The sequence below is a fragment of the Lagenorhynchus albirostris genome, chromosome 7, assembly GCF_949774975.1.
Source record: "Lagenorhynchus albirostris chromosome 7, mLagAlb1.1, whole genome shotgun sequence".
In the NCBI taxonomy this organism is placed as follows: domain Eukaryota; kingdom Metazoa; phylum Chordata; class Mammalia; order Artiodactyla; family Delphinidae; genus Lagenorhynchus; species Lagenorhynchus albirostris.
In genome coordinates, this window is record NC_083101.1 from 37,201,631 (window position 1) to 37,228,563 (window position 26,933).

A 26,933-nucleotide genomic window follows, 5' to 3' on the forward strand; every position below is an offset into this window, starting at 1 on the left:
CCCTGGTCTGGTTAGATGCCTCTCTCTGGGCTCCCAGAGCACCCTCTGTGAACCTCTCATATAGATGTAACAAACAACTACAACTACAATAAAATATAGTAAAAATAAAATAACAAAAACCAATAAATGTAGTAATTTGCCCCCACCTTCACCAAACAATGAGCTCCCCCAAAGCAGAAATGTGTCTTAATCATCTTTACATCCCTAGTGCTCGACCGGTTAAAAGAATGGATAGATGAATGAGCCAATGACTGAAGGTCAGTAGAGGGAAATAAAAGATACCAAGGGTTTACTTCAGTACAAATAATGAATAATGAGAAAATGAGAGTGAGAGAAAGTAAAAAACAGTTAGCAAAATACAAAGGCTAAAGAAAGTCCCTGAATGGTTTGTAAGGTCTCTTTCAAAGTCTAGGTTCATCTCATGCTAGGGAATAGAGACCAAATATTCAGACAGACCGCTGCATACTTGAAAGATAAAAGCTGAGAACAGTGTCTTTCCCCTACCAGAGAGAATCCACAGATGGATGACAGAGCCTCAAGTGTGGCAAGCTAAACAAAGACCCCAGGAAAACCTCCCATGGACTTCAGAACCAGTGGGAGGTTTTACAGACCTAAAAAGGAGAAAGTTGTGGGACTTGCCTGGTAACGCAGTGGTTAAGAAGCCACCTGCCAATGCAGAGGACACAGGTTCGAGCCCTGGTCTGGTAAGATCCCACATGCCACAGAGCAACAAAGCCCGTGCGCCACAACTACTGAGCCTGTGCTCTAGAGCCCGTGAGCCACAACTACTGAGCCTGAGCCACAACTACTGAGCCCGTGAGCCACAACTACTGAAGCCCGCATGCCTAGAGCCCATGCTCCGCAACAAGAGAAGCCATCACAATGAGAAGCCCGCACACCACAACAAAGACCCAATGCAGCCAAAAACAAATAAAAGAGGAAGTTGTAAAGATAGTACCTGAACAAAAAGCAAATTTGACAATGCAAAGGGGGAGTATGAACAAGATTTTAGTCTTTACTAAGGCGCTCCTGGGAAGAATTACAAATTGGATGTCTTCACCAAAGGGTAAATGTCCCAGAGATTTAGGTTGTCCTCCCATCATTTGCTATCCAAATCCTACTGCCTTTCAAGGTCTATCTCAAATACCCTTGTTTTATGTAGCTTTTCCCAATATCTCATCAAGAGTGACTTCTTCCTCCTTCAAATTTATCTCTCTTTCAAGTCCCTTCTAACAGACTTTGGTTGGAGTTATACATATGCTTATGTGACTGTGAACTAACTGAAGGAGCACTATGCTTCCTCAGAGCTGGCCTAGAACAAACACTCAACACATATTTGTTGGACTGAAGGGAATCTACTCTACAAATGTGTGCTCAGCAAGACATTCCTAAAATATCAACTGTAACTGAGTAATTAGACCCAGAAGGAAGTCCTGGCTTTGAAATAAGACAAAAAAGGATACCACTGGAAGGATTTAGAAAAACATACAAAGTCACCAGGTACTGAGTTAAGATGCCAGCCTAAACCAGATGAAGTAGCTCAGCCTCCCAGAAGGACAGGGTTAGCCTTGATAGTCAGCTAATGAGTATGTCTCAGAAGACCATGCAGTGCAGAGAAAAGCGGTCAGAGGGAAAAGTTAAACATCCACAAGCCAGTAGCTTAGATCTCAGGGGAAGGGAGCCTGGAACATAGAGGGGTTCACATGAGTCAGAATAAAATTAACCTTGGGGGAAACCAAAGACTCTGGGAAGGACTAAGAATTCACCTACTCACCCCCTGAACTGTGCTCAAATGTAGGTCACTTTTCTTCAATACCAAAGTAAAACTTATTGTTGCCACTTCTGTTCAACTCAGTTATGTCACATCTTGTCCAGTGATTCCTGTCCATCCACAAATGTCTCACATGGTCTAGATGGTCCCCACTCCACAATTCACTCACTCTCTAGAACATCAAGGACTTTATCCTGAGCTCCCTTCCACCATGACCACAGCAAAGGGAAGCTGAGGCTCCAAGAATGACTGACAGTTGGCCCCACCTGATCCCGAACCTCTTACCAGCTGGTACTGGCGGCTGTACAAGTCATGGCAGTTGTTGAAGATATACTCATATGTTGAATTCAAACAGGCTTTCACACAATCCTTTACCACCTGGCTGGCTCTTGGAGGGCTCTGCAGTTCTTGCACCTGCCAATTAATAAAAAACAATATGGGTCCAGGGTCCTGCTCACCTGAGTGGTCTCTCCTCCTAGAACTGCCCCCAAATTATTCCAGATTCCTTCATCCCTCTGTAGGTCCCTGGACCTTGCCCTGGGATGAAATTGTCAGGACAGCTGATGGGGAGAACTGCCTAGCCCAACCTCCTTGACCCATGGTCTTCTTAAAAGTAACTCAGGAACAGATACATGGAAATGTGGGCTTAAAGGTGATAAATCCTATAGCCTTTGACTATGCCCAGTGATTCTTATTCTCCATGTCCCTGTGGCCAGGTTCCCAGCCTAGCACTGCCCAGCCCAGTTCATCTCTTACCTTCATTCTGAAGAAAGTAATGCTGGTCAGCAAATCCACTGTGGACTTTAAGTCCTGAAGTCGCTCAGGGCTCCCAGCAGGGAAATTATTCTATTGCCAATCAAGCAAATGTAAGAAAGGAACAGAAGAATATGAGAGCCTTCCCTCCCAAAAGCAATGAAATCAGAAGCTTCCCTAAGTGCTACCCACTGGGATCTTCCCTAGTTGAGAGGAACAAAAAAGCTGTAAGACCACAGGTCTCCCTCTCTTTTCCACAGACACAGGCCCTTGCCAAAAGCAGGGGTTAATAATCCCCAGCCCAGAAAGCAACACATCCTACCCCCAACCCTACTTCTACTTCCCATGCAATGTGTGAGCATTTGCACAAATGAACATACACTCACACACACACACACACACACACACACACACACACACACACACACACATTTTTCTTGGGTGAAGATTCTTACACCCAAACAGTGAGTTCTTCAAAAGTTACAATCTAACTGTATATCCTGGAATATAAGTGGAGCCATGCTACAGACCAGACTGGGATCCAAGACATGTACTTTCTGTAGAGTGGATCCCAGTTACTCCACCATTCTGGAGCCGGCAGATGGCAAAGCTCTGAGCAGAACTGCTTTTGGAGTGAGTTCCTTAGGATCTTTCCACCATGCCTCCCTTCATTCTCCTTGGCAGGAGTTTTAGGAGGAAGCTGCCAAAGAAAGCTTAGGGATGATGCTGTGCCACTCTCCATTTTAAGGGTTGTTTTTCTAAACCTTCAAATGGCTACTTATATGCCAAATACAAGATATACAGTCAACTCTCCATTATTCGTGCAAATGGAGGGCACTGAAAGTGCAGATAATTAAAATCTCACTTCTTTTTGACTCTGAGATTGTTTTTATACTTACTTTTTAATGTGGATATATTGCCTGTTCTGGAAATTCACAACACTTTAAAGCAAGTAATGAAGTCATTCTAAGAAGGCCTAACTTAGAAAGAATGGAAAAACTGCCCATTTCCCCGTCCTGTCCTAGGCACCCACCCTCCTACTACATCTATTTCCTCCCTTCATTCTAGAAATGGACATGACATCTGCTACAAATTACTTGCCCAAGCCAAGATACTCTCTCTCCCCTTAGCCAGATTCTCACACCTCTCCTGGAAAATGAGGAGAATATGGAAAGATGCAATAAGGAAATATAATTATCTAATTTTTAAAGGGGCCTTTCTGGAAGAGATTATCCTTAGGAAACTCCTTGATGAATATGTCATCAGAGAGTTTGGTAGAGTGACATGAGTGGGGTTAGAAAGCCAACTATCTATAAAAAGCAGCCACACCTGCTACTATTTACACACTGCATGGTCCTTGGAGTTTGAAGAACCACAGGTGTCAGTGACGTTGGCCATATATGTGGATGTGATGACAAAGACCAATTTTCTTTGCCTTCCATCTTTATAGTCATGATTGGTCCACAGTCTCTCTAGACTGATCTTGATACTACCCTTTGTCCCACCCCACAGCCATGTCTTCACTCACCCTGTATGTAGAGAGGTCAATCCTCAGTGAGTTGTGCAGTTGGTCCAGTAGTTTTACAAATCTCTCTTTCTGAGGGTGATAAACAAATAATGAGGAACAGAAATAATCTATTTCCAAGCTCTCTAGACTGTAGCAAAAAGAGAACCATCTCTGGGTGAGAGGGAGACACTGAGCTGGGGACATACCCTGTCCCATATTTGCCCATGAGGAGAACAACAAACCATGCAAAAGAGAAATGGGATAGGTATTTCCTGTTCCATCTCTTAGCACTTAAACTGGGGAATCTTCTCACACTGGCAAGAGGAAAGCAAGTCTCTGGGAGGGGAAACAGCTTTCTATACAAATCAAGAAGAGATGACCAGTGCATCTCCATCCCTTTGGGACTCTAACTCATCTTAGTCAGATTAAAGGAAACTCTAAACACATTCTCCAACTTGTTCCTGTGTCTGTGGTGTCCTAACTTATCTTGGAATAGCTCTTAACAGTTAAACAGACACAGCCTAGCAGTGACGACGGGAGAGAGAAATAGTGATGCATCTGGAAGGTGATCAGGGAGACACAAGGGGATTTCTCTTTAAACCACATTCCATATCATTTCCCTTAGTTTATACTTTTGAAATGTTAAAATAAATAACAAATACTATTTAATAGCTTATTTTTATAGAAAAGGTATAATTAAACGTGGAATCATGTTCCTGTAAGCTGTTTGTGCAGCACTCCTAGAACTCACATATTGATAATATTATATATAGCATTAGATATTAGTTAAGTCAATACATAATGTGGAGAGACAGAATGGAACAGATATTTGACTGGCTTAATCAATGATACTAATTCATCTACAGAAAGACTATCAACAACATCAAAAAAGTGGTCAGTACCAAGAAAAAGGGCTCAGAGATCCAGTAGATTTGGGAGTATCAGTAATTTTATCCCTAAAGAGGTAATATTTGTGGTGAATCTGATATATACCATCCAGTTTACACTGAACTTATGTCAGGTGACATTATGAACAATGATTCAACTTCACAAGTACCTTAACAACAGGTAAGGGTATACCCTGGATCAGGAAAACTGTCCAGACACTAGAAAAGGGACAGGCTCAGGTATGCAACTGGTATTCTTGCTTAGACATCAGTCTCATATGAACTTAAGTGGTATGAATCAGTCACAGAGAGACTGAATAATATTAAGAAGGTTGCTTTGTGAACCTGCAGGACTGAGGAACGTGGTGATTCAACCAAGCTGTTGGCCCAGAGAGGTTCTCCCTGAGCACAGGTAGTGCCACAGCCCACAAACCACAGTGGTGCTATTTCACCTTTTCTCACTTATCCACGTCTGAGGAGAGTCTACTAGTATAGTCTAACTACCCATAAGGAAATAAGTTCATTATCCAGGTGGCAACTATCTGAATTTCAGGCATATCAGCTCTGCAGTACTGACTAAAAAATCAAACTTTGTTAACTGATAACAATCAGGTTACATGTTTTTACGTCACACTCACCCCAAAGTTGGAGGCTGCAAAACGATCAGACGCAGAGACATTGGTGGAGGCGGTTGTGTGGGCATAGTAGGCATTGATGTTGGCCAGTAAGGTGCTCATCACTGCTGGCACACCAGGACACATGTACTTGGATGACAAACATGCAAAGTGCCTGAAAAACAGCACCTTCAGCCTCAAAGGCTCTTCAGGGTTTGCAGCAAAGGTCAAGTAATCAAAAGATCTCACTCATGTGTATGAAGCTTCCGATCACCTTGGCATACAAGGATTTTCATAATTTACTCACTCAAATATACATCAGTGAACGTGTACTATGTGCCAGGCCTGGCACTAAGGGCCAGAATCCAAAGAGGTGACATTCTGGCAGAGAAAGCAGGTGTTAGAAAGTAAGTCAATAACCCAAGGCATGCTGTGCAAAAATTCTGTGGACACACACAGGAAGATCACCTAAATTAGAATGGCTGGGGGCTAGAAGGGATTAGAAAAAGGCTTCCCAAAGAAGAGATGGTTGAAACAAGTCTTAAAGGATTAGTAAGAATCAATCAAATGCAGAAGCGTGCAGGCAAAGGGAAACTGTATTGCAAAACAAATATACTTATGGAGAGTCATTCATTTGGGAAACCTCACTCATGGCTACTGTTCAGGTGTTTGATAGAGGAATACTACGAAATGCAAGAGGAGAAGTAGACAGAGAACAGATAATAAAGGAGTTTATCCTAGATGCTATAGTAAGTTTTTAAACAAAGGCATACTGTGATCAGATTAGTCTTTCAGAAAGGTCACTTTGAAGGTAAAAATTAGAAACGAAAACTTGGAGAGAGGTAAGACTAAGAGAGAAAGACCAATTGAAGAGTTACTGCAGTCACTCAGAAAAGAAGCAATGAAGCACTAAATGGAACAGAGAAATGGTTAAGGGCACAGACCCTAGAGCCAGACTTTGGGTTTGAGTCTCAGCTCCAGCGCTCAGTGACCTTGGATAAATTACTTCAACTTCTTCATGCTTCAGTCATTTTATCTATAAAATGGGAATAATAATGATATGGGGATTAAATGAGTTAACATTCATAAATTACTTAGACCAGTGCCTGGCACATAAGGAAATGGTACATAGGAGTTGTTGTTGTTGCTGTTATTATTATTATTATTATTACTGAGCTATAGCAATACTGATAGATTAAAAACATATTTAGGAGTAGAATCTAGAGGTTTTAGAGACTGATTGAATGGTGGTAGTATGAAAGAAATGTTTAGGCTGACTCCTAAATTTCTGTTTGGATAACTGTGTAATAAATTGTTCCATTTACTAAAATAGGGAATATAGGAAGAACAGATTTGGTGGAGATAATGTTGATTTGGATTTTGGTCATGTTGAGTTTGCAGTGCCTATGAGAATAGCCAGGAAGCAAATGAAAATGGATCTGAAACTCAGGAAAAGGTCTGGTCTGGAGAAAGAGATCTGGGAGTCCTAAGCTCAGAAGTAGTGACTAGGTCATAGGCTTGAATGAGCTCATCCAGGGAGAGTGAACAGAGTAAGAATGGCAGAGGGCCCATTCTCCAACCTCAATCCTCGACATGTTTCTTCCATCTAAACTAAACTTCTTGTAATTCTTTGAATAGTCTATGCTCTGTTGCATCTTAGCATCCCTGCACATGCCCTACCAGAAATACCCTTCCTCCTTTTCTGTATTTCAAGTGTCAACTCTTCAACAGCTTTCTTCAAAGCCCTCCCCTAAAATTTAGATGCTCTCATAATACACTGTGATTACTTCTACTATAGCACTTATTATATTATATTGTAATTGTTTGTTTACTGGTCTGTCTCTCCTGCTAGACTGAGTTCCCCAAGCACAGAGACCCCACCTTATTCATCTTTGTGTTCTCAGCATGTGGCACAACGTGTGACACATAGAAGGAACTAAGTAGAAGTTTGTAGAATAAATGAAGCACAGCCAGGGCACTAGCTACCCTCTGCTTACCTAGTGCTGCTTCCTGTGCAGCTTCCTAGTGCTGCTTCTAATGGCAGCCTTTCCAATACACAGACTACACCTCTTCTCATAGTAGGTGGGAATTTCTTTTATAGGAGTCTTGGTCAACTGCAGGCACAGCTGCTTTCCCTACAGTTCAGTGCTTTTTCCGACTCCCAGGCCAGTTTATGAAAGCTTGTCTGTCACACACATATACCTGAGCACACATACCCTGTCTGCTCAGGCCTGTGATGTTTGGGCAAGTCTGTCCTTGTATACCCTCCCATGCCCTTTTCTCTTCCTACCTGTGAACTCCGGGGTAGACAGACTAATACCTTCCCCCTGAGTTACTGACAAACACACTCCTTTTTTTTTTTTTTTTTTTTTTTGCGGTACGTGGGCCTCTCACTGTTGTGGCCTCTCCCGTTGCGGAGCACAGGCTCCGGACGCGCAGGCTCAGCGGCCATGGCTCACGGGCCCAGCCACTCCGTGGCATGTGGGATCTTCCCGGACTGGGGCACGAACCCGCGTCCCCTGCATCGGCAGGCAGACTCTCAACCACTGTGCCACCAGGGAAATGCAACACACTCCTTTTATACATATACTCTCTTTGCACAGATCCACCCTACCCAGCTCAGAGAGGAAAGCAATGAATCACTGCATACTACCCCACTGAAGACCTATCCACTCTGTCAGTGTACCTCCATTGTTAGCTACTCCAAAGGTTAGCAGCCATTTCCTAGAGCCCCAGGGGAGCCTTACGTCATAGCCTGATATATGGACTCGATGCCATAGCGCATGGCAAATTCATCCACAATTTCTTGGGCAGTCTCATCAAAGTACACCTTCCATGCATCGTCTCCTCGAGCCTCAGGGATGTGGACTCCTCCACTGCCCTGAATGTCTGTGAGGTAATGGAAGAGGTTCTGTAGAAGACAGAGTAAAATATATATTGATATTAAAGAGTTAAATATATGTTGGAGAAAAAAAAAACCTGCTGGTAAAGACCAGGGGAATGTGAATAGGATTCTATAGAAATTCTGTCCTTCAAGTCATTGCTCAGTAACTCCTGTGGCCCCAGTAGGCTGTTCTCACATTAGTGAAAGAGAACTGAGGCTGGGACTGTTATATGGGCTGTCCAGGGTAGCACAGTGAGCCAAGAACAAAATAAAAATAGGCTCCAGATCTTCAACCATCTAGCAATCCTACTTATTGTCAAAGGCCCCTCCCAACACTGCTTTCTGGCATCCCATCTACCAAGAGCTGGCTCACCTCATGGAGACATGTATACTGCACATGATACGGGGCTACCTTCTCCTCCCCCTTGATCTCCACATTGATTTGTAGTCGGATAGCCCCTGAGACGGCTGATTTGTCTGTCCTCTTCTCTAGGAAGGAAAGAAGACTGGATATTGACACCAATGCAACTGCAGACAGCATAGACAGCCCCCAACCTGGCTTAACCCAAGGAAAAGGAGGCACTGACCCAAGTGTTCACCTAATAGGTGAATTAATTTCAGTGACCATATAGTCCACAAATACCCCAGAACTGGCTGGGTGGGAGAAAAGAAGTGCCCAAGGGACTAAAGGCATTAGGGCTGAGTATGAAGATAAAAAGACCTTCTGAAATCTGGAAACTGTCCAGCCAGAGTGAGTTCCAGACACCCCCACTCCTCTGTCCCCCATCTCTATGCATGGTCGGTTCTCTGCAGAGAAGCAAGGCTCTGTATAGAGGTGTGCTTTGGGGACTGAGTGGTGATTTTGGTAGATAGGAGTTTCCCCAGGTTCCCCATTCATGCTCTCCCTTTCCAGAAACTTTCTCTGGTCCTGCTTCCTCACCCAAGTTGTACCAGACGTCCATCTCGCCACTCAGTGTTCGAACCTCAATGATGGTTTGGCCAAGGAAATCATCAGACTCTCGCTTTAGCCGCTGCTTTACTCTTGACTTGATGTCATCATCCTCATCCCACACACGTACCTTAATGCGGTCAGAAGAATTGTGGCACTCACTGTGAAAGAATTAGGAAGGCTCTGTTATGAAGAGACCCAGGAGCCCGTACTCTTATTACTTCCAATTCCCTCCCAAAGCTCTATCAGCTGCACTTGAGGCCCTGCAGAGGAAGAGAAGGAGTCAAAGAACAGTGGTACTCAAGTCCCAAGTGAGTCAGGCTATCCCAGCAAATGGCTCTTCATTCCTTAGCTTGGGTAGCTTTCTACATACCATTATCCAGTCCTTAATTGCCCTGGGACAAAAGCGAGGAGGGGAGGAGTAATTAGGGACAATTCTGATTTCCTATCAGCTAGCTGTACCAACAAAACCAACAGAAAACAGCCAGACAGATGCCACAGAGCCCTAGGAAGCAGCTGCTAGTTGCCTCCCCAGAATCCTATATGAAGTCCATAAAGGTGTTAAATGTTCATGGTAAGTCCATCTGGTCATATATGCTTTAGCTTTCTACCTAACACCCCCATCTATCTAAGAATGTGCTTGGTGAATTTCTATCATTCTTTAATATCCACTTGAATGATCATTTCCTCCATGGTGTTTGCTTTGGAGGAGGTAGTTTGCCCAGGTTCCTCCCTCACTCTCTTCTTCCCCAGCAGTTGCTTTCTGGATCCCTGTTGCCTTATCCAAAAGTTGTACTTGGCAGAATCTCCTGCTCCTTACCCTATGTTCTCAAAATATCTTTGCACATTCCATTAAAATATTATAGTATAGCTACTGGTCTTCTGAAAAATAATAGACAAATCATCAATCAGCCTCTTGAAGCCAGGGATGTCTTATACATTTTTCGATACACAACATCATGTATAGTGTCTTATACAGAATACAAATTGCTTGCTAAATGATAAAAGTGGGCAAAATTGACTATAGAGCCAATTCATTTAGAATTAATCATAGGTAATATTCAAGCAGGAACCATTCAGCTTCTTGAAAAACAAGTGCTCCCCCCAGTAACTATTGTCTCTGGATTAGAGACTGATTTTATAGGCCCCAATCCCTTTCCCCAATCCCCTTCCAAGGAGCCAACAGAAAAAGGTCTCTACATAAGCTGCCTGCTTGGCTGATTCAAATTCCTGGTCCTGGGCTTCCCTGGTGGCGCAGTGGTTGAGAGTCCGCCTGCCGATGCAGGGGACACGGGTTCGTGCCCCGGTCTGGGAAGATCCCACATGCCGCTGAGCGGCTAGGCCAGTGAGCCATGGCCGCTAAGCCTGCGCGTCCGGAGCCTGTGCTCCGCAACGGGAGAGGTCACAACAGTGAGAGGCCCGCGTACCGCAAAAAAAAAAAAAAAAAAAAAAAAACCCCACAAAGTCCTGGTCCTAGGCATTAGGGGGTGTGACAAAGCATCTGGATTCACCAGACATTAGTCCAAGTCCTCGGCTAGAGCTTGCCATTTTTCAACAACCATCCCTCATTGTCATACGAAATAGTCTATAAAAAAGTGAGATAATGAATAAAGTAGTAGGGAGTGGAAGCTGAGGCAGAAAGAAAAGCAGGGCCCTTAAGGAAAATGGAAAATTCTCCAAATCCCAGGTTCCCATCTTCAAGCCAGAATTATCCAGTTGTAGGACAAAGATGTTCCCTCCCCACTTCCTAGAAGAGCCTAACCCTTCCTAGGCAGGATGGCAGGGCTGGAAGATACACAGTTGGGTGGGCAGTCCCTGGTTCTGTCACTCAGCAGTAGTACAATAAAATCTTTCTAGCACTAAAAAAAGCAGTATGTGACGCCCAAAGCCCCCTTTAATAGCCCTAGTTAAGACAGGGCTTGGGTACAGTAACCCTGATACAATAGCCTATGAGAAGAAACCCAGAGAAAGAACAGCTGCTACCCAATTGAAGCATGTGAGAAATGGGTTTTCTCCACTGCCTCTGACCCATCTCTCTTAGAGCCCAAGCCCAGAACAATGAGATTTAATGCTCCCAAAACATACACAGTCCCAGGTAAGACAAAGCCCACTATGACTTACAAATGGAACTTCTCCTCCCAGACAGGATTCAGGTTCCCAAAAATGGTCTTGGTACGCTTCTTGGTTTTGCCCACTTGCACAGTCACATAAGGGTCACTGGATCCTGTCTTGTCCTTGGCTTGTAGGCCCTGGGCACACACCACTGCAACCCAAATGCACATAGAAGGAGGCTTCAGAGTACACTCCAGAAGTCATAAGCCCTCCAAAGTACGACTCATATTTCCCATCTTAGAGCAGCCTCTATCTGCTCCTTGCACAGGAGCAGATTTTCTCACTCCTCCACATCTATCCTTAGCCCTAAGCCATGAGCCTTTCCCTCAAAGCCTAGCCCAAGAATCCTACCTCCCCACTAGAGCCCTAACTGACCACTTACCCCAACAGGTCCTTATCTGTTCTGATACATGCTTGCTTCAGCCATATCCACCCAGTTAGTAAATCACTGGTTAACTATTCACTAATCTCCTGCCTGTCCCCTTACCCCCACCCTCCCCGCTCTTATAATATCAAACTGTTAACCAAGTCTATAACATCAGACTGTTACCAAATCCTGGTATTATCATTCGTATTGTTTGCAGGTGCCAGTCTTGCCTCTCCTGGAACCCCCTGGCATCAGAGTCTAGGAGAGGAGCAGTGATGAATAATGAAGCCCTCCCTCTTCCTTCATTCTGTGCTCCTTCTCCCCAGCCCCTACTCCCTCACACTCAGGATGCTTCTTCCCCAGGCTCCTCCCCATAGCCAAGGCCCTCCTGTCCTCTCAAACTCTGGCCTGCTCACCAGTTATGGTAATCTTGGCCGACCATTTGGAGGTGCCATCCAGCACACTCTGCTTCACTGTTTTCATCTGTTGCACATGGGCAACTTTGCTCACATTGAAGACATCCCGGATAACTTCAAAGATCTCCGGCTTATTCCGCTCTCGGATCTTCATGCGGTCCTTCATGGCCATGATAATGTTCTGTGTCCGGTCCTCCGCTCCATGTTTAGAGCTCTTTTCTGCAGCCCCTGAAGAATGGCCAGAGACAGAAAGTAGGGTAACCAACAGGCCACCTACCAGACCAAGGATCAGGCTGAAGAATGGGGCCTGGGAGAGGTCACTGAGCCGTGGGAAAAGCTTAGGAAGACACTGGTATGTCTCTGGGAAAAGTTGATCTCTGTGGGGCCCGCTAGAGTTTAATGCCTAGCTAGTGGAGTTTAAAATGCCACTCAAAGAGTAGCAAAAAGTTGATCATTGTTATGGGGGTGTATTATTCTATTCTCTCTATTTAGATATATGTTGAGTTTTTCATCAAAAAAGAAAAACAAAATATGTAGCTCAGTCTGCACTTGGCTTTGTCTTTCTTCCATCTGCATGCTTGTTGAGAGATACCCTCCAAGTCTAAGGCCAAAATATCAAAATGGGTATCCCAGTTATCAAGGAGGGGTTGTGTATGGGCACAACAACTCCACCAATCTCATCCGAATGCCAAGCCACGATACAGATCTCAGAATTCGTCACAGCACATAGCTGGGTTCTGCCCCATAGCTCCAGTGTCTTTAATCTCAGAAAATAGTGTGGTATGGTGAGAAAAGTATGGCCTTTGGTATCAGACAGACTTGAGTTCAAATCCTGACTCCACTACTCCCTGCTGGGTAAGTAGGCTTCTTCTAAGAGAAGAAAATGTCACTTATCTCTCAGGATTTGTAATAAGCATTATATTAGATAGCATATATAAAGCATCTAGCCCAGTGCCTGCCATCTAGCACTGGGCTAGATGCTTTATTTATTGAGTAATAAACAGTCCCTATTATTGTTACCATCATTGTTATCCTGGCAAGGCCAAGGGTCTTTTTCACCAGCCATGACCCCAGCCAGCTCATCTCAAAGGTCAGTAAGCTTCCTCTGCTGTCCTAAGGATTATGGCAGAACAAAGACTCCTCCAGTGTATTTCACCAACCAGGCTTCTCAGGGCAGAGGACCCATCCTTCCTTTATTGATCCTGCAGACTGGCTCTTAACCTCTCTCCAGTCTCCAAAGTCTTAGGCCTTAACTACAAAACTTGGAGCAAAGGACAAAAGTCAACATCTGCATCCTAACCCTGGGAGAATGGAAAGCAAGTTTTCTGTCCAGTGAAGCCTACAGAAGGGCATTTAATTCCACTCTGTGCTTCACAGAAGCCTTAGTCAGAAGATATTTTCTGATAAATGAAAAATGACCTGGGCTGCATCCTACTCTTGCCATTTAGCATATCCCATGCAATGCTATTTACCTGGACTGGGACCTCTGAAAGGCTCTTAAAGGGAAGATGGACACCCTGGCTACAGAGCACCATTTCAGAGGCTTCCAGCAAGCAGCCTATGCAGCCAGTTGCTAGTTCTTGCAATTAAAGCAGGGGTCTGCTGGCACCTGTGCTTGTCGCCCCTCATGATGGATTTGGGCAAAGTCATCACCAGCACCCAACTTCTGCTATGTTCTGCCTGTCTCTTCATGTCTACTATAGCCATGCCACTGGCACCAATCTAGCGTTCTTCAAAGAAAGACATTTTAAGTCAACAATTCCTTGAGGCTTCTTCCTGGGCCCCTTTTATGTCACATATCTTTCCTTGGGACAATGAACTGCTTGTGAGTCTAAAGGCAACCTTCCTTTCTCCTACCACAATCCTTGAAGTTTTCATTGCTATGGCTTGGCTCTGAGTAACACCTGAAGACCTGGAGGGGCAAGAAAATACTTTTCCACATCCCACATCCCCTACCCCTGCTCTTCCTGGGGTCTAGCTACAGCAGTGCAAGCCCAGCAGGAGTGGAGCAAGGAGATAAGAACTTAGAGTGCTACCACCTCCTGTGACGGAGAATTGTTGCTTTTCCTGCTCCTGTTTTCCCCATTCTATGATGGCAGCACAAGCCACATATTTAGCAAGGGCCACGGGAGTCTGGCACATTCTCCATCTGGATCTCTGCCTAATCCATTTGAAACTTCTGTTCTTGGCACTGTTGTCTAAATGCTCCAACTATAATCAAGGAATAAATTTCAGCTTCCCTGAGTCCTAGGGTCTAGACCTCAGGAGGTTCCTCTATGAGGCCTAGAACCTCACAGAACTCTCTCTTCTCATTAGTTTTAAACATGCTCTAGTCACTTGGGCTGATTAAACATGCTCTAGTCATTTGGGCAATATGGCCACCATAGTGTGTACAATACTCAAGCATAGCCTCTGGGATCATCTGAAACCTAGAAGGGATTTTTATCTCCATCAGAGGACCACAGAAAGCTCAACGGATTTTTCCTAAAGGTGCTTAAGAGAGTGCTACAAGACCTGTTATTTGGAATGGCAATGTCTCTTGACTTAGGACCCTACTTTCTCTAAAAAGGAAAGAACTTCAGAATCAGGTAGAATAGAGGGATGATGTCCCGGCCACCCTAGCTCTTTGTTGCCAGACTCTTTTGGAGAGTCCCTGCTGCCCATGTTTGCCACCCATCACCCCACAGGGAGACTCACGCTGCAGGCAGTCGGCATTGAGCAGGTCCTGGCACTTCTCGTGACACTTGACTCCACACTCGCTGCAGCGCATGCCCTGCCGGGCAATGCCCCAGAGCAGGCCTTCACACTCATAGCAGTAGGTTGGGGTAGTGGCCGTCCAGACCTCAAAGTTGTGGGGTGTGGTGCACGAGATGGGATAGATTAAGGCCTGCAGGGTTTTCTTATACACATGGGATTTCTGAAAGACACATATCCCATCACCCACCAGCAACTTCAGTTCTCTGCTGGGAGATACCAGAACTAAGACCCTTGCAGGGCTCTCAAGACCCCGGTTTCTCCTCCGGCAATTGAGGAGATGCTTTAGCTTGGCCCAGCCCACAGCCCAGCCTGGCAGAAAGAAGCCCTCCACATCATGTGCTCCTGGTCATCCAAGATAGGTCTGACCTGAATGCTGGGCCTGAGCCTTGTCCCAGTATTCAGGCTTTTTTAGAGAAACAAAGGGAACTAGGCTTACCATAAAACCCTGACATTGGTGGTCACATACTCCAACGTGAGATTAAGGTTTACTCCTGGTCTGGACCCTTGCCTCGGGGAGCAGTGTAGAAAACTTGATGCTATCTGTTTCATTAACAGAGTGTGCCCAACACTTTTGAATTCCCGGTAAGTTTGGCTACAGAGATGTTCACTGGACCATAGGCCAGTGGACTCTTGAAAGCCCATGGGTCACTTACCAGCTCTTCATCCTTGAGAGAGGTGCGTGTAGCCATTGCAGAAGTAATTCCTGCCTTCCGGGACTGGACCAATGACTGTGAGAGAAGACTTGCTGTCAGCCCTGGCTACTACCAAGGGCTAGGCAAAGCCCTGGGGAGGGAGTTTCAGTGACCAAAGCTATTTGATGATAACTCACTATGTTCTCTCTATTTTTACTGTCATTCACAGGGGATTGCCATGGATAATAGGTAATAAGAACCTGAGGTTAATATCCAAATCCAAGGCCCTAAGGGACTGTTCTAACAATGACAGAACAGCACTTCTCTCAGGGTACCTATCATCCAAAGAGTTTTTAGGTATCTGACCCCACAGAAACTCCTTGTTTAAAGGAAGGCAAAGGAAAATGAAAAGATTAGAATTACAGTCCGAAAACAGGTCATGAAGAATAGGATAGACACACAACTCTGACAGAGTCACAGTCAAGAACCATCACTGGGAACTATGATTCTATACTATATCCTCTATTCTCTGGTATCACCCCCTGCCCACACAACCCCAGGAAGCTGTGGAGGCCAAAAGCCCAAATGAGCAGGGCACTTGAGAGTGAAAGGGGCAATGTAGCCTCACTGAAATCAAGCAGGGTAGGGGGTTAAATGTGACAGCTATGATGTCCTGCTAGCCAGGCTCTTATATGGAGAGGCCCATGAATCTGCCAAGCCCAAGCTTCAGGGACAGCCCCTGGAGAGGCACATAGTTTCCCTAAAGCAGGGGACACAGGCAGACAGAAGTCACTGTATCAGCCTAAGCGGGCAGAACAGTTGGGATGTGCCCAGGTGCTTGGGATATGGACTCTTATAAAGCATAGAAAGGGGCTCTGGAGACACTTACCATAGCCTGTGCAGAGGAGAGCAGAGAAAGGAACAACATGATGTTAAAGTCCCACAAGGGCATGAAAGCTTTCAGAGACAACTGAGAGGTTTCTTCCCTATAGTCCAAAGTAGGAAACATGTCCCAACCCCCTCTGCCTCTATCAACTAAAAACTGTCTTCAACCCAGACAGCTGACCAGGGCCCAAGGCCTAGAAGGCGAGTTATGCCATAATGCGAAATATGGGCAAGGTTAAAAGACAGAGGAGGGAAAACAAGAAGTGAATGAGATACTGCTATCCAATCAGTTAAACAAAAAACAGCTGGTGAGCAAGGAGAAGACGAGAAAAAGTAGGAAGAAAAGAAAGGAAGAAGAGAAAAAAGAGGAGATGAAAGACAATGAAAGACGTAATAAAGAAGATATGACATCCGAATTTATCTTCATCCAACCAGCTTGATGAAGAGTTGGTGGGAAAAGAGGTGCATTAGAAAGGAAGAAAAAGGGAAAGATATACAAATAGCAGGGAGAAGAAGAAGGAAAGAAAGAAATGATGAAGAGAAAATGGCAGAGGATACTTCTACTCAGTCAATTAAGTAGGGAGAAACTGGTGGAGAAAAAAGAGCACAGTATGGAGGAAAAATCAAAAAAGGAGTGGACAGAAAAAACAAAATAGACTGAATAGGGAGAAAAAAAGAAGAAAATAGGAGTAGAAAATGGTAATAAGAAAAAGGGTTCAAGTCTTACTGAACATCTGGCTCTGGGACTCTGAGATGACCTGGGTACCACTCTACCCCCGACTACTCACTAAACTACAGAAAATTCCTTGAGCTGATTCTGCCTTAGGAGGTATGAGCCCAGATAGGAGCTTCTGGTCATGCTGGAGGTCTGAGATCAGCTTTAACTCCTAAGCCTGTTTCAATTCAATTCCACAAATTGTTATCACTACCTCCCAATGCTAGACACAAGGGTACAGAGATAGTCTAGAAAACCTATGCCTTGGGAGACTTCACTTGACCTCCATGAAGGAGTCACATTTGTCATGCCCATCACACACGAATCTCAATTATCTAGGTCAGGACCAGAGGAAGTTTCCATTACAGGTCATCAGAGAAGGCTATAGAGATACCTAGAGGAGATGGATAACTAGAAGATGACCCTGGAGCCCAACTTTGAGGGTCCAAGCTATAAAGGTTCTAGTAGGAGCTTCAGCTAATGAAGAACCTGGGGCTCTGACAAGGGAGTGAGGTAATGTAAGGTCCTACTGAAGCCATCGCTAAGTCTCAGTAAAGCTTTAAATGATTGATCATCAGACTAATACTTGTCACTAAAGGCCCCACTTCCAGTCCTGAAAGCTGGCCAAGTCCCAATGGGGGATATCCCAAGGCTACAGCCTAAGCCTTCACAAGTGTCCTTACTCACCAGATCGCTGACAAGCGGCAGTGGCTTCTTTCTGCGTAGATCTGGCATGCTGTCAATGCCATAGAGCCCTCCAGCTGGCCTGAGGAGAGAAGAAAACATATCAGTACCTTTAGTCTCACCTTGAGTTACTGGCAGGTTCAATGTTCCATCCTCCTTGCTCATCTTCTCCTCAGAGGAAGATGAACTGACCTCCACCGTGTGCCTTTAAGAGGGGTAAGGAGGACAGAAAGTGAGTGAAATAAAGCCATGGGATGACAAACAATGGAATCTGCTCTCAGTGTCTCCTTCTGAGGTTTTAGCCAAGGATTGAGAGCTCTTTTATCCCACTGTGCCAGTCCAAGGCTCCTTTGTTTATGTGAAGGCCCTTGTGCTCCATAAAGCAAGGTGGGAATTGGTGGTTAAGATAGCTCCTCCTTACACTCAGGCCAGACTAAAGATAAGTCTTTCCTGATCTGCGCTAGAACAGAGCCCACAGGAATAGCTCTACAGAAGAGCTGCTGCCTAGGTGAGCAAGACTGACAAACAATAACATGTAGAAGGAGACCTTCTCCAACCTGAGTAAAAGAGTCACCAGTTCTGTCTATCCAAGCCTCCTGAAGAAAAAGGGTCTCCACGGAAAGAGGAGCCTGCATAATCAAATGGAGGCAGGGGAAGCGGATGAGAGACTTCCAAAAGATCATTTGGGGGAAAAAAGACCATTTAAGAAGGAAACAGCAAAGTGACTCAGAGTCTGGCCTAGCCCTATGGTCACATCAACAGGGACCAGGAAAAAATTACAGCTGGAGAAACTTGAGATTTCTAAAACTTTTATACCTTTTCTATACTTACTAATTTTGTTGTTGTTTGTCTGTTCCTCCATAACAATATGCAATAAAAATACAGAGAATTTCCCCAAAAGAACACCCTTCTCACCTTGAGATAACTGGATTTCATCCCCAACTCTTCTACTAGTTCACTACATGTCCTCTGCCAAACTTCCTTCCTCTCTTTGGGTCCTGGTGTCACTTCCATAAAATGAGGGGGATGAACTATAAAACCTCTCTGACCTTTTGGAAGCTATTCTGAGCTTCAATTAAAATAACTCATGTACTTGGTTTTAATGAAAGCAACGAGGTGGGGAAAGCAGGGTGGCTGGGTTGTACACCACAGCTGGTCTGAAGAGAGAAATGTCACAGAAGAGTAAGTGTGTACTGCCAGCTATATAGGCCAAAAATGGAGCCACAAATTGGGTCAAGGCCAGGAATTGGAACAGGCAACCCGACATGCTGATTTCTAATAATCTAGCTTCCTGAATACAGGCAGTGAACTTTGTTCTCAATGAGACTACCACACCAACGGTAGATCGAAAGTTGTGACAACTTCCAAGGACTAAGCTGAAGGAAGGGAAAGAAGGCAACAGGGAGGCATTTAGAAAATCACGGCATGGCTCCGTTTAAAAATAGCCTGGATATGTTCCACTGGCATGTATGGATTTGAAAATCATTTGAAGAAGAAAGCTAAAGCCCTGAAGAAGGGCTGTTGAAGAAGCAACGGGCGCCACAAGTTTTTGGCTAATTCTGAAAACTATAAAATGCACTCCTTAAGCCGAGAAGTTTTTTTTTGCAACACAAGTGAGCTTTTGACAAAAGAAGGGTGGCTCTTTCACATGTTTAGCTCTTGCTATAAAAAAGACAAATCACAAGGAAAAGGAGCATTTAAAAATACAGTAGAGAACTTTATGATCTAATCTTTTCTCTTCCCTGGTGACAAGGAAGAGGAGGCAGCCACTGAGCATTTCTATGTCCGAAGGCCTGTGTGGGACAAGGAGGGAAGGAAGGTTCTCACGCTCCTGACGAGTGTATGTGGCGGTGTGGGTGGCGCAGGCGCTTGAACGCTCTTCTCTCCCAAGCACAGTCAGTGAGTTATAGGCAGCAGTCGAGCAGTTTGAAATGCCTCTCTGGTGCAATCACATGGGTCTGAAACTCCCAGACAGACAGAACACACAGAGCTCCTACGGGACGCTACTTACGTCTTCACTACAGTGGAATGGAATAAGTAGATGACTCACAACAGCTGAAGATAGATGGAGCCCAGGGAGTAATCTAATCAGCAACACTATCAACAGTGGAATAGAAGGAAACTGTCTCTAAATGCAGATGTGTTTCTAGTTTCCTCATTCCCATACATAAAGGGTATATCACCACTATGATGCAATATATCAGAAATTCCAGAGGTAAGGATAGGGGAGCCCCATAGTTCCCTCCCCTGCAAAGCTCTCTCTTCTGTCTCTGAGGAATCAGTCTGCAGACTTCTGTCTTCTGCCCCAGAGAACCAAGCAATCTCTACAGTGGAATCTCTTCCTTCCCCAGAATCCAGCTGATGAAGCTGTTTCTCCTGCTTCCCAGGGGAAAAACTAGAAGCAGCATAACAGACTGCATAAGATCCACAGAAACCTTGTGGTACAACACTTACCCTTCTGGGAGCCACTGGGGCAAAGAGGTATCACCATCATCTGCAATCTTTAAAGAGAGAGAGAGGAAAAAAAGTTAGATCCTGGGAGAGATGGGAGATTGCCATATTTCTTTGGTCAAGCAGTGAGCAATAAAGTAGGAAGCTCAGAGCAGTGTAGGTCACATACACCACGTGGTGACATAACCAGCCTGATGTGTAAGCCAATTCCATGATCAGCCAGGGCAACAAGCAGGCTGCTGAAATGAGTGGTACTTCACCTCCCTTCTCCCCAGTGAACAGGGAGGATATAAGGCCAAGCTCACAGAGATCCCAGGACTAAGGTCCACTGGGAATGTGAGAGCTGCCAGAACTTTCAGCCCCTCACACAACCCACTGGTATATATAATAGTAAGCCAAAGCCAGGAGAAGGGTCCATGCAGGCTTCCACGCCTCACTAAAGCAAAAGGACAATTTCACATGGAGGCCAGTCTTCTTCCAGCTATATTCCTAAGTTCTGTTGGCTGCCCCAGCATCAGACCTGGTCTTTCTGGATTCCTATCTCATCTTGTGATTTGACTTGGCCTAGGTTCCTTGAAGCTCTAACTCACTGACACTGAGTACAGTCTACATTTGATAAGCTCTATTTAACAAGAGAACCCAGGACAGATTAGATACTCGGATTATCACTCTGTTGAATTTTATGAGCTCTACAAGAAGTTGAAAATTGAGGCACCAAATAACTCAAGGAAGGAACAGTTAGAAAACACGTTTTAAAGGTTTCTGTAAAGAGACCCAAAGCAAATCCTTCAAGCAGTGTACAGAGAGAGTTCCAAAGCTGCCAGGGCTCTCCAGAGAACCAATGGTCCATGCTGTTTAGGCTCAACAGACCTAGAGCAAGCGGGTCTGGGGCTTCCCATCCCTCCTTGTACCCCTCCACTCCCAACAACTTCCCTGCCTCCTGAGACCTGGGTCCAGCTAACTATCCTGAGCAAATGAGCTCCAGAACAAGGGAGGCAGAAGTAAGCTGTTAAGCTCTGGACAGGGGCGAAGTTTTGGGAGGGCTAAAGATGGGAGAAGTTACAGACAAAATGAGGCGAGAGTACAAAAAGGAGAGGTAGGAAAGGTTAATGAGTGATGTAAAAGTGGGTAAGAATGACGCTGGATCAGCATCAGGCTTCAGATGAACTTCGGATTTAAGACCCTTTTCAGTAAGACCCTTCTCAGGTCGCCTGTACTCTAATCAAGCCTATCTGTCTACTGCCTATAGCCCTTCATGACCACATTTCGCTGCTTCTGCCCTGGTTCTATGAGTGGGATGATGTGGTAGAGAGAGGGCCAGGCCCAAAAGGCAGCCAGAAGTGGTTGAATCAAGTCTCCTAAGCTTCTTGTGAGGGGTAGCCCATCCCTAAATCCCCAGATCCTACCAACCAGAACTTATCCTCCCTTTGGAAACAGTCACCGCACTGAGCAGATCTTTATTTCCTACCTAGAATTAGATGTTTGCCAGAAACCACTGGGCTTAAGGAAACAAAGTCACAAAAAGCCTTTGGCAGCCAGAGTTCACAGGCTCAGATCATACACATTTCCTGTGCTTAGAGGGGACAATGGGTCTGCAGAAGCCTGCAGACACAGCATAGAGCATGCACACGCAGGGCACAGAAGGAGGGCCGGGGGAATGAGAGGAGGTCTAGACAAAGTGCCTATAGGAGGTACATTCATAGACACCACTTGCACCTGAGGAAACATAGGTGAGCACAGATCTTGCACACAGAGCTACAGAACATGTGCACACACCCATCTGGGGGAGGATTCAGTATTCACTAGGGCCCGAATCACTGGCAAAAGAAACCCTTACTGTCTTCAGGAACCAGTGCTTGGAGGCACAGAGCGTTAGTATACCATGCATTCACATGGCATGGGGAAACCACATCACAGGTCTACAGAAGCTTGTGCTCACAGAGAGGCTAGGAAGCCTGCTCAGAAGCACACATTTCGGCCCCAGGCAAGAGGTACAAAAAGCCTACAGAAGCTCCTGCTCTCAAATACAAAATGTGAATGCATGCTGGGCTCAGCAAGGGTTTACAGCATATGCCAATCTGCAGCAATAAGTAGAAAACGGACACACACTGTGCAAAGTAGGAAAAGAGGAAGGCAATCAGTGTCTGGGGGAGTCAAACTGAGCACAAGTATAAGCACACACATGCTACATTGAATGTGCACCATGCTGGCACATACATTCTCACACTGCTCCAGGGATGTCTGCAGGAGCACACACAAGCATGGAGCATGCACACAAACTGCTTTCAGGAAAAACAGACTAGCTGCATGAGCCAAAGCTCACGAGGCACAGATCATAAGCACACATGCGTACACACACACACACACACGCACACACGCACACACACGCACTGTGCTCAGGAGGGAGAGGAGAGAATTGACAACAAAAAGGGCCCTAAAGGGCCAGAGCACAACCTGAAGGGCTCCTCGCTTTCCTTCTGCAAGGAGAGAAAGAGCAGAAAAAAAGGGCAGAGAGGTTAGTAGATTCAGTTGTAAGTCAGCTAAACCTCATGGGACATGGAGAAGAGGGAGATGTCCTCTGAACAACTGGGTAGTTCACAGAGTCCAGCTCCCAGAATCCTTACCTCCTGTATTTGCTGGCCCCTGCTTTTCAGTTGAGAATCCAGATTTGGCTACAAAAACCAAAGGACAAAGTCTACCTGAGAATTTCAGTCACCCTTTCCCCCCTTTCCAAAGTGGTCTGCGTGCAGGGTCAGGGCCACAAGACCAGCTTTGTTTGTTACCAAGGGTCACTCCAACAGGCTATCTGAACTGACTGAACACAGAGTGGGTTCCTTCCTCAGAAGCTCCATGAGTTCACTCTGAATCTGGGATAAGTCCGCAAACCCCAAAGGCCTGGTAGCTGAGCTCTTTCCACTTTGTAATACAGTCTTGGCCACGTGTTTGCCCAACAAGCCCTGGCTTTCCCAGAGCCTAAGTTAAGTTAGGCCAAGTTAAGGCCTGGAATTAAGGCCAGGACCAGGATGCTCAATGGCCATAGGTTTGGAGGCACCAACAGGCCACTGCCCTTTCACAAGTCACCATGATCTGGACAGTAAAACCATGACTGCAATCCCAGGCTTGATTATCTACCAAATCCAGAACAATACACCAAAGGAAACTGACACTTCCAGAAGGACCCAAGCAAGCCGCAGGAGAGGAAGAATAAAGACCAGAGATTACTCCTTTCCTATTCGTCAGAGACTACACTGCCTTCTAGGCCACACGTGTTTCACGAAGGCTTCCTTCTCTAAGGAAAGTCCACTTACCTGGGCCCATCAGCTCCCCTTTTCTTTTTTCCTCATCCTTTTTAAAGACCCACTGATATTACATAACAAGTAGAAGGGAGAATCATGGAAACTAACTCATAAGTTCCCAATTTTTCAAGCTACTTCTGATGACCTAATGGTTCACCTGACTTGACAGAAGAATGAATTCAGGAACAGGAATCCTCCAAAACAGTGCAGCTTCAGAAAAGTGGGTGAGATAAAAAAGACACTTCCTGGAAAGCGGACATGTCTCTTCTACATCTATTCCCTACTTCCTTAGAGCACTCTATTCCCTTTGAAAAAGAAAACTAGGCAAGGAACACTTTAACTGACCCTGTGACTCAAATTGGAAAGGATTCTCTCTTCCTCCACTATCTTAAATATCAATACATTGTACACATCATGTCAAAGTTACTTTGATTGTGTCCTTCTGTTCTTCCCAGAGTTCCCCATAATGTCTAAAGAAGAAAATTCAATCTATTGACAAGGCCGTCAAGGCTCTCCATGACCTGGCCTCTTGCATCTATTGGGTGAGCTCAGACTGATTCTTAAGACTTAGCTCAAAACAAAATTAATCTGCATATGGGCTCCTCAGTTACTGAGTTATTGTAATCCTGTCTCAGTCCGTGGGTGGGGAAATAGTCTCAAGAGGTGAACTACAGAAACACAAAGGCCTTTTTCTCTTTTCTCTTTTCCCTACAACTTCCTCCTTCATATGGTACATCTTTAACTTGTGCTCATCGTTTTACCCCAAGGACCAAAGCTGAGCTGGCTTGAGAGGAGACTGTGTCTGTGGTTAGGAGACCACAGATTAGTGTAGGGAAGTGCATTCTGTGGTTCATATGGAGCTTTAACTTGGAGGCTAGCTTATTGGGTGTGTGTTGTTTGAGGATTCCTTCCATTTTCAGGCACATAAAATGTCTTGGCACCTCTACCGTGGTGCAGGGTGCCCCTTTTGAGAGTGTTTTCCAAGAAGCTTTAGGTAAGGGTGACCAGGCAGGGCCAAATTGTGTTGACGGGCTCCATGCACAATTAAAAGACAACAAAACAGTTCACGTTGACATCAGATGGAGGATGTTTGGTAATCTTTGATCCTCATTTGAGACTTCTAAGTGTCTTCCTCCCTTTCCAACATGAAAATTCAGTAAACTTGAAAGAAAATCATCTGTGAGTTCCTTCAACTTGTAACTCATAGTCATGATAATCCAGAGGGAATATGCACTGGTGACTTTAAAGGCTACAATCTTTGACAGTCCCAAAGCAGTGCAACTCTGTAGAAGGTAGTGGAAGGAAGTTTTCCTTCTACTTTGTTGAGGAAATTACTTAGGCATTTAGATGGGTAAAAGGTACCCTTGCCTTATTCCACTTTCTTATTTTCTTAGCCCCCTTTCCTTTTGAAATATTTAACTGATTTCATGTCATAGTAGGGAATGCATTCTCCATCCCCATCCTTTGCCCTCCCAGGAAGTCAGTGTATTGATCATCTTTTTGGGCTTCCCCTCCAAAGGACCTTTTTCTGCACTGGAAGCCTCCACACCTAGCTCTTTGTTTTGTTACTGCTGTGTTTAGATTAATTTGGACAGATCTTTGTGCCACACAGGAATTTTTTGTTTTTTTAAGAAAAATCTATAGTTGAAAAATTACTAATTAAACTGTGTGTGCGTCTATGTGCGTGCAACATAAAAGTACATTAGCACCTAAGGAACATGAATCTTGGTTCCTGTAAAACTGCAAATTGATATGGGATTAATAACAAAAAAAGACTTAGCTCAAATATTAATGCCTCTATGAAAATTTATCTGCCTTCCTCTCAAAAACAGAATTAGACGCTTCTCTACTATGTATACATGGTACCCATGCTTTTGTGCTGCACGCTTCTATGATAGTATGTTGTTAGTATGTTTCATTGTTAATTGTCTGTATAAACATCTCCTTTTATACACTGTGAATTTCTTGAGAGCAATAATTACATATACTATATTATCACACCTTTGTAGTCTGAGGGTTTAGCACATCTAGCGTTTTTCTGTAGTAAAAGGAACTTGAACTTTCAGGACTTAGAGAACAAGAGCCTTTCTAAGAACATGTGTCTTCCCTCCCATCAGGAAACATGCACAAGCTTTTTAGATAGCCTCATCCACCAGAAGGCAGACAGCAGAAGCAAGAACTACAATCCTGCAGCCTGTGGAACAAAAACTACATTCACAGAAAGATAGACAAGATGAAAAGGCAGAGGGCTATGTACCAGATGAAGGAACAAGATAAAACCCCAGAAAAACAACTAAATGAAGTGGAGAGAGGCACCTTTCCAGAAAAAGAATTCAGAATAATGATAGTAAAGATGGTCCAGGACCTTGGAAAAAGAATGGAGGCAAAGATCGAGAAGATGCAAGAAATGTTTAACAAAGACCTAGAAGAATTAAAGAACAAACAAACAGAGACGAACAATAAAATAACTGAAATGAAAAATACACTAGAAGGAATCAATAGCAGAACAACTGAGGCAGAAGAATGGATAAGTGACCTGGAAGACAGAAAGGTGGAATTCACTGCTGCGGAACAGAATAAAGAAAAAAGAATGAAAAGAAATGAAGACAGCTTAAGAGACCTCTGGGACAACATTAAACACAACAACATTCGCATTATAGGGGTCCCAGAAGGAGAAGAGAGAGAGAAAGGACCAGAGAAAATATTTGAAAAGATTATAGTCGAAAACATCCCTAACATGGGAAAGGAAATAGCTGCCCAAGTCTAGGAAAAGCAGAGAGTCCCATACAGGATAAATCTAAGGAGAAACACGCCAAGACACATAGTAATCAAATTGGCAAAAATTAAAGACAAAGAAAAATTACTGAAAGTGCCAAGGGAAAAACGACAAATAACATACAAGGGAACTCCCATAAGGTTAACAGCTGATTTCTCAGCAGAAACTCTACAAGCCAGAAGGGAGTGGTATGACATATTTAAAGTGATGAAAGGGAAGAACTTATAACCAAGATTACTTGACCCAGCAAGGACCTCATTCTGATTCGATGGAGAAATCCAAAGCTTTACAGACAAGCAAAAGGTAAGAGAATTCAGCACCACCAAACCAGCTCTACAACAAATGCTAAAGGAACTTCTCTAAGTGGGAAACACAAGAGAAAAAAAGGACCTACAAAAACAAACCAAAACAATTACAAAAATGGTCATAGGAACATACATGTCAATAATTACCTTAAACGTGAATGGATTAAATGCT

At 44.6% G+C, this 26,933-nt stretch overlaps 1 protein-coding gene across 6 annotated transcripts in view; it reads right to left on the reverse strand.

Annotated features, from left to right (window-relative positions):
* The window catches only part of UNC13B (unc-13 homolog B), a 223,120-nt gene that overhangs the window by 17,142 nt on the left and 179,045 nt on the right, over positions 1-26,933 (reverse strand). For 5 of the 6 annotated variants that reach the window (XM_060154897.1, XM_060154895.1, XM_060154900.1 and 2 more), the window contains 13 exons: positions 20,388-20,434; positions 17,937-18,015; positions 15,671-15,745; positions 14,958-15,177; positions 12,261-12,488; positions 11,487-11,628; positions 9,357-9,526; positions 8,790-8,905; positions 8,280-8,443; positions 5,557-5,707; positions 4,053-4,121; positions 2,528-2,617; positions 2,057-2,185 (listed from right to left, as the gene is read on the reverse strand). In XM_060154897.1, coding sequence (XP_060010880.1) covers positions 2,057-2,185; positions 2,528-2,617; positions 4,053-4,121; positions 5,557-5,707; positions 8,280-8,443; positions 8,790-8,905; positions 9,357-9,526; positions 11,487-11,628; positions 12,261-12,488; positions 14,958-15,177; positions 15,671-15,745; positions 17,937-18,015; positions 20,388-20,434 — 1,680 coding nt within the window. Of the gene's footprint in view, positions 1-2,056; positions 2,186-2,527; positions 2,618-4,052; positions 4,122-5,556; positions 5,708-8,279; positions 8,444-8,789; positions 8,906-9,356; positions 9,527-11,486; positions 11,629-12,260; positions 12,489-14,957; positions 15,178-15,670; positions 15,746-17,936; positions 18,016-20,387; positions 20,435-22,838; positions 22,862-26,933 lie in introns of all 6 variants that reach the window. The other variant, XM_060154896.1, reaches the window with a different exon arrangement.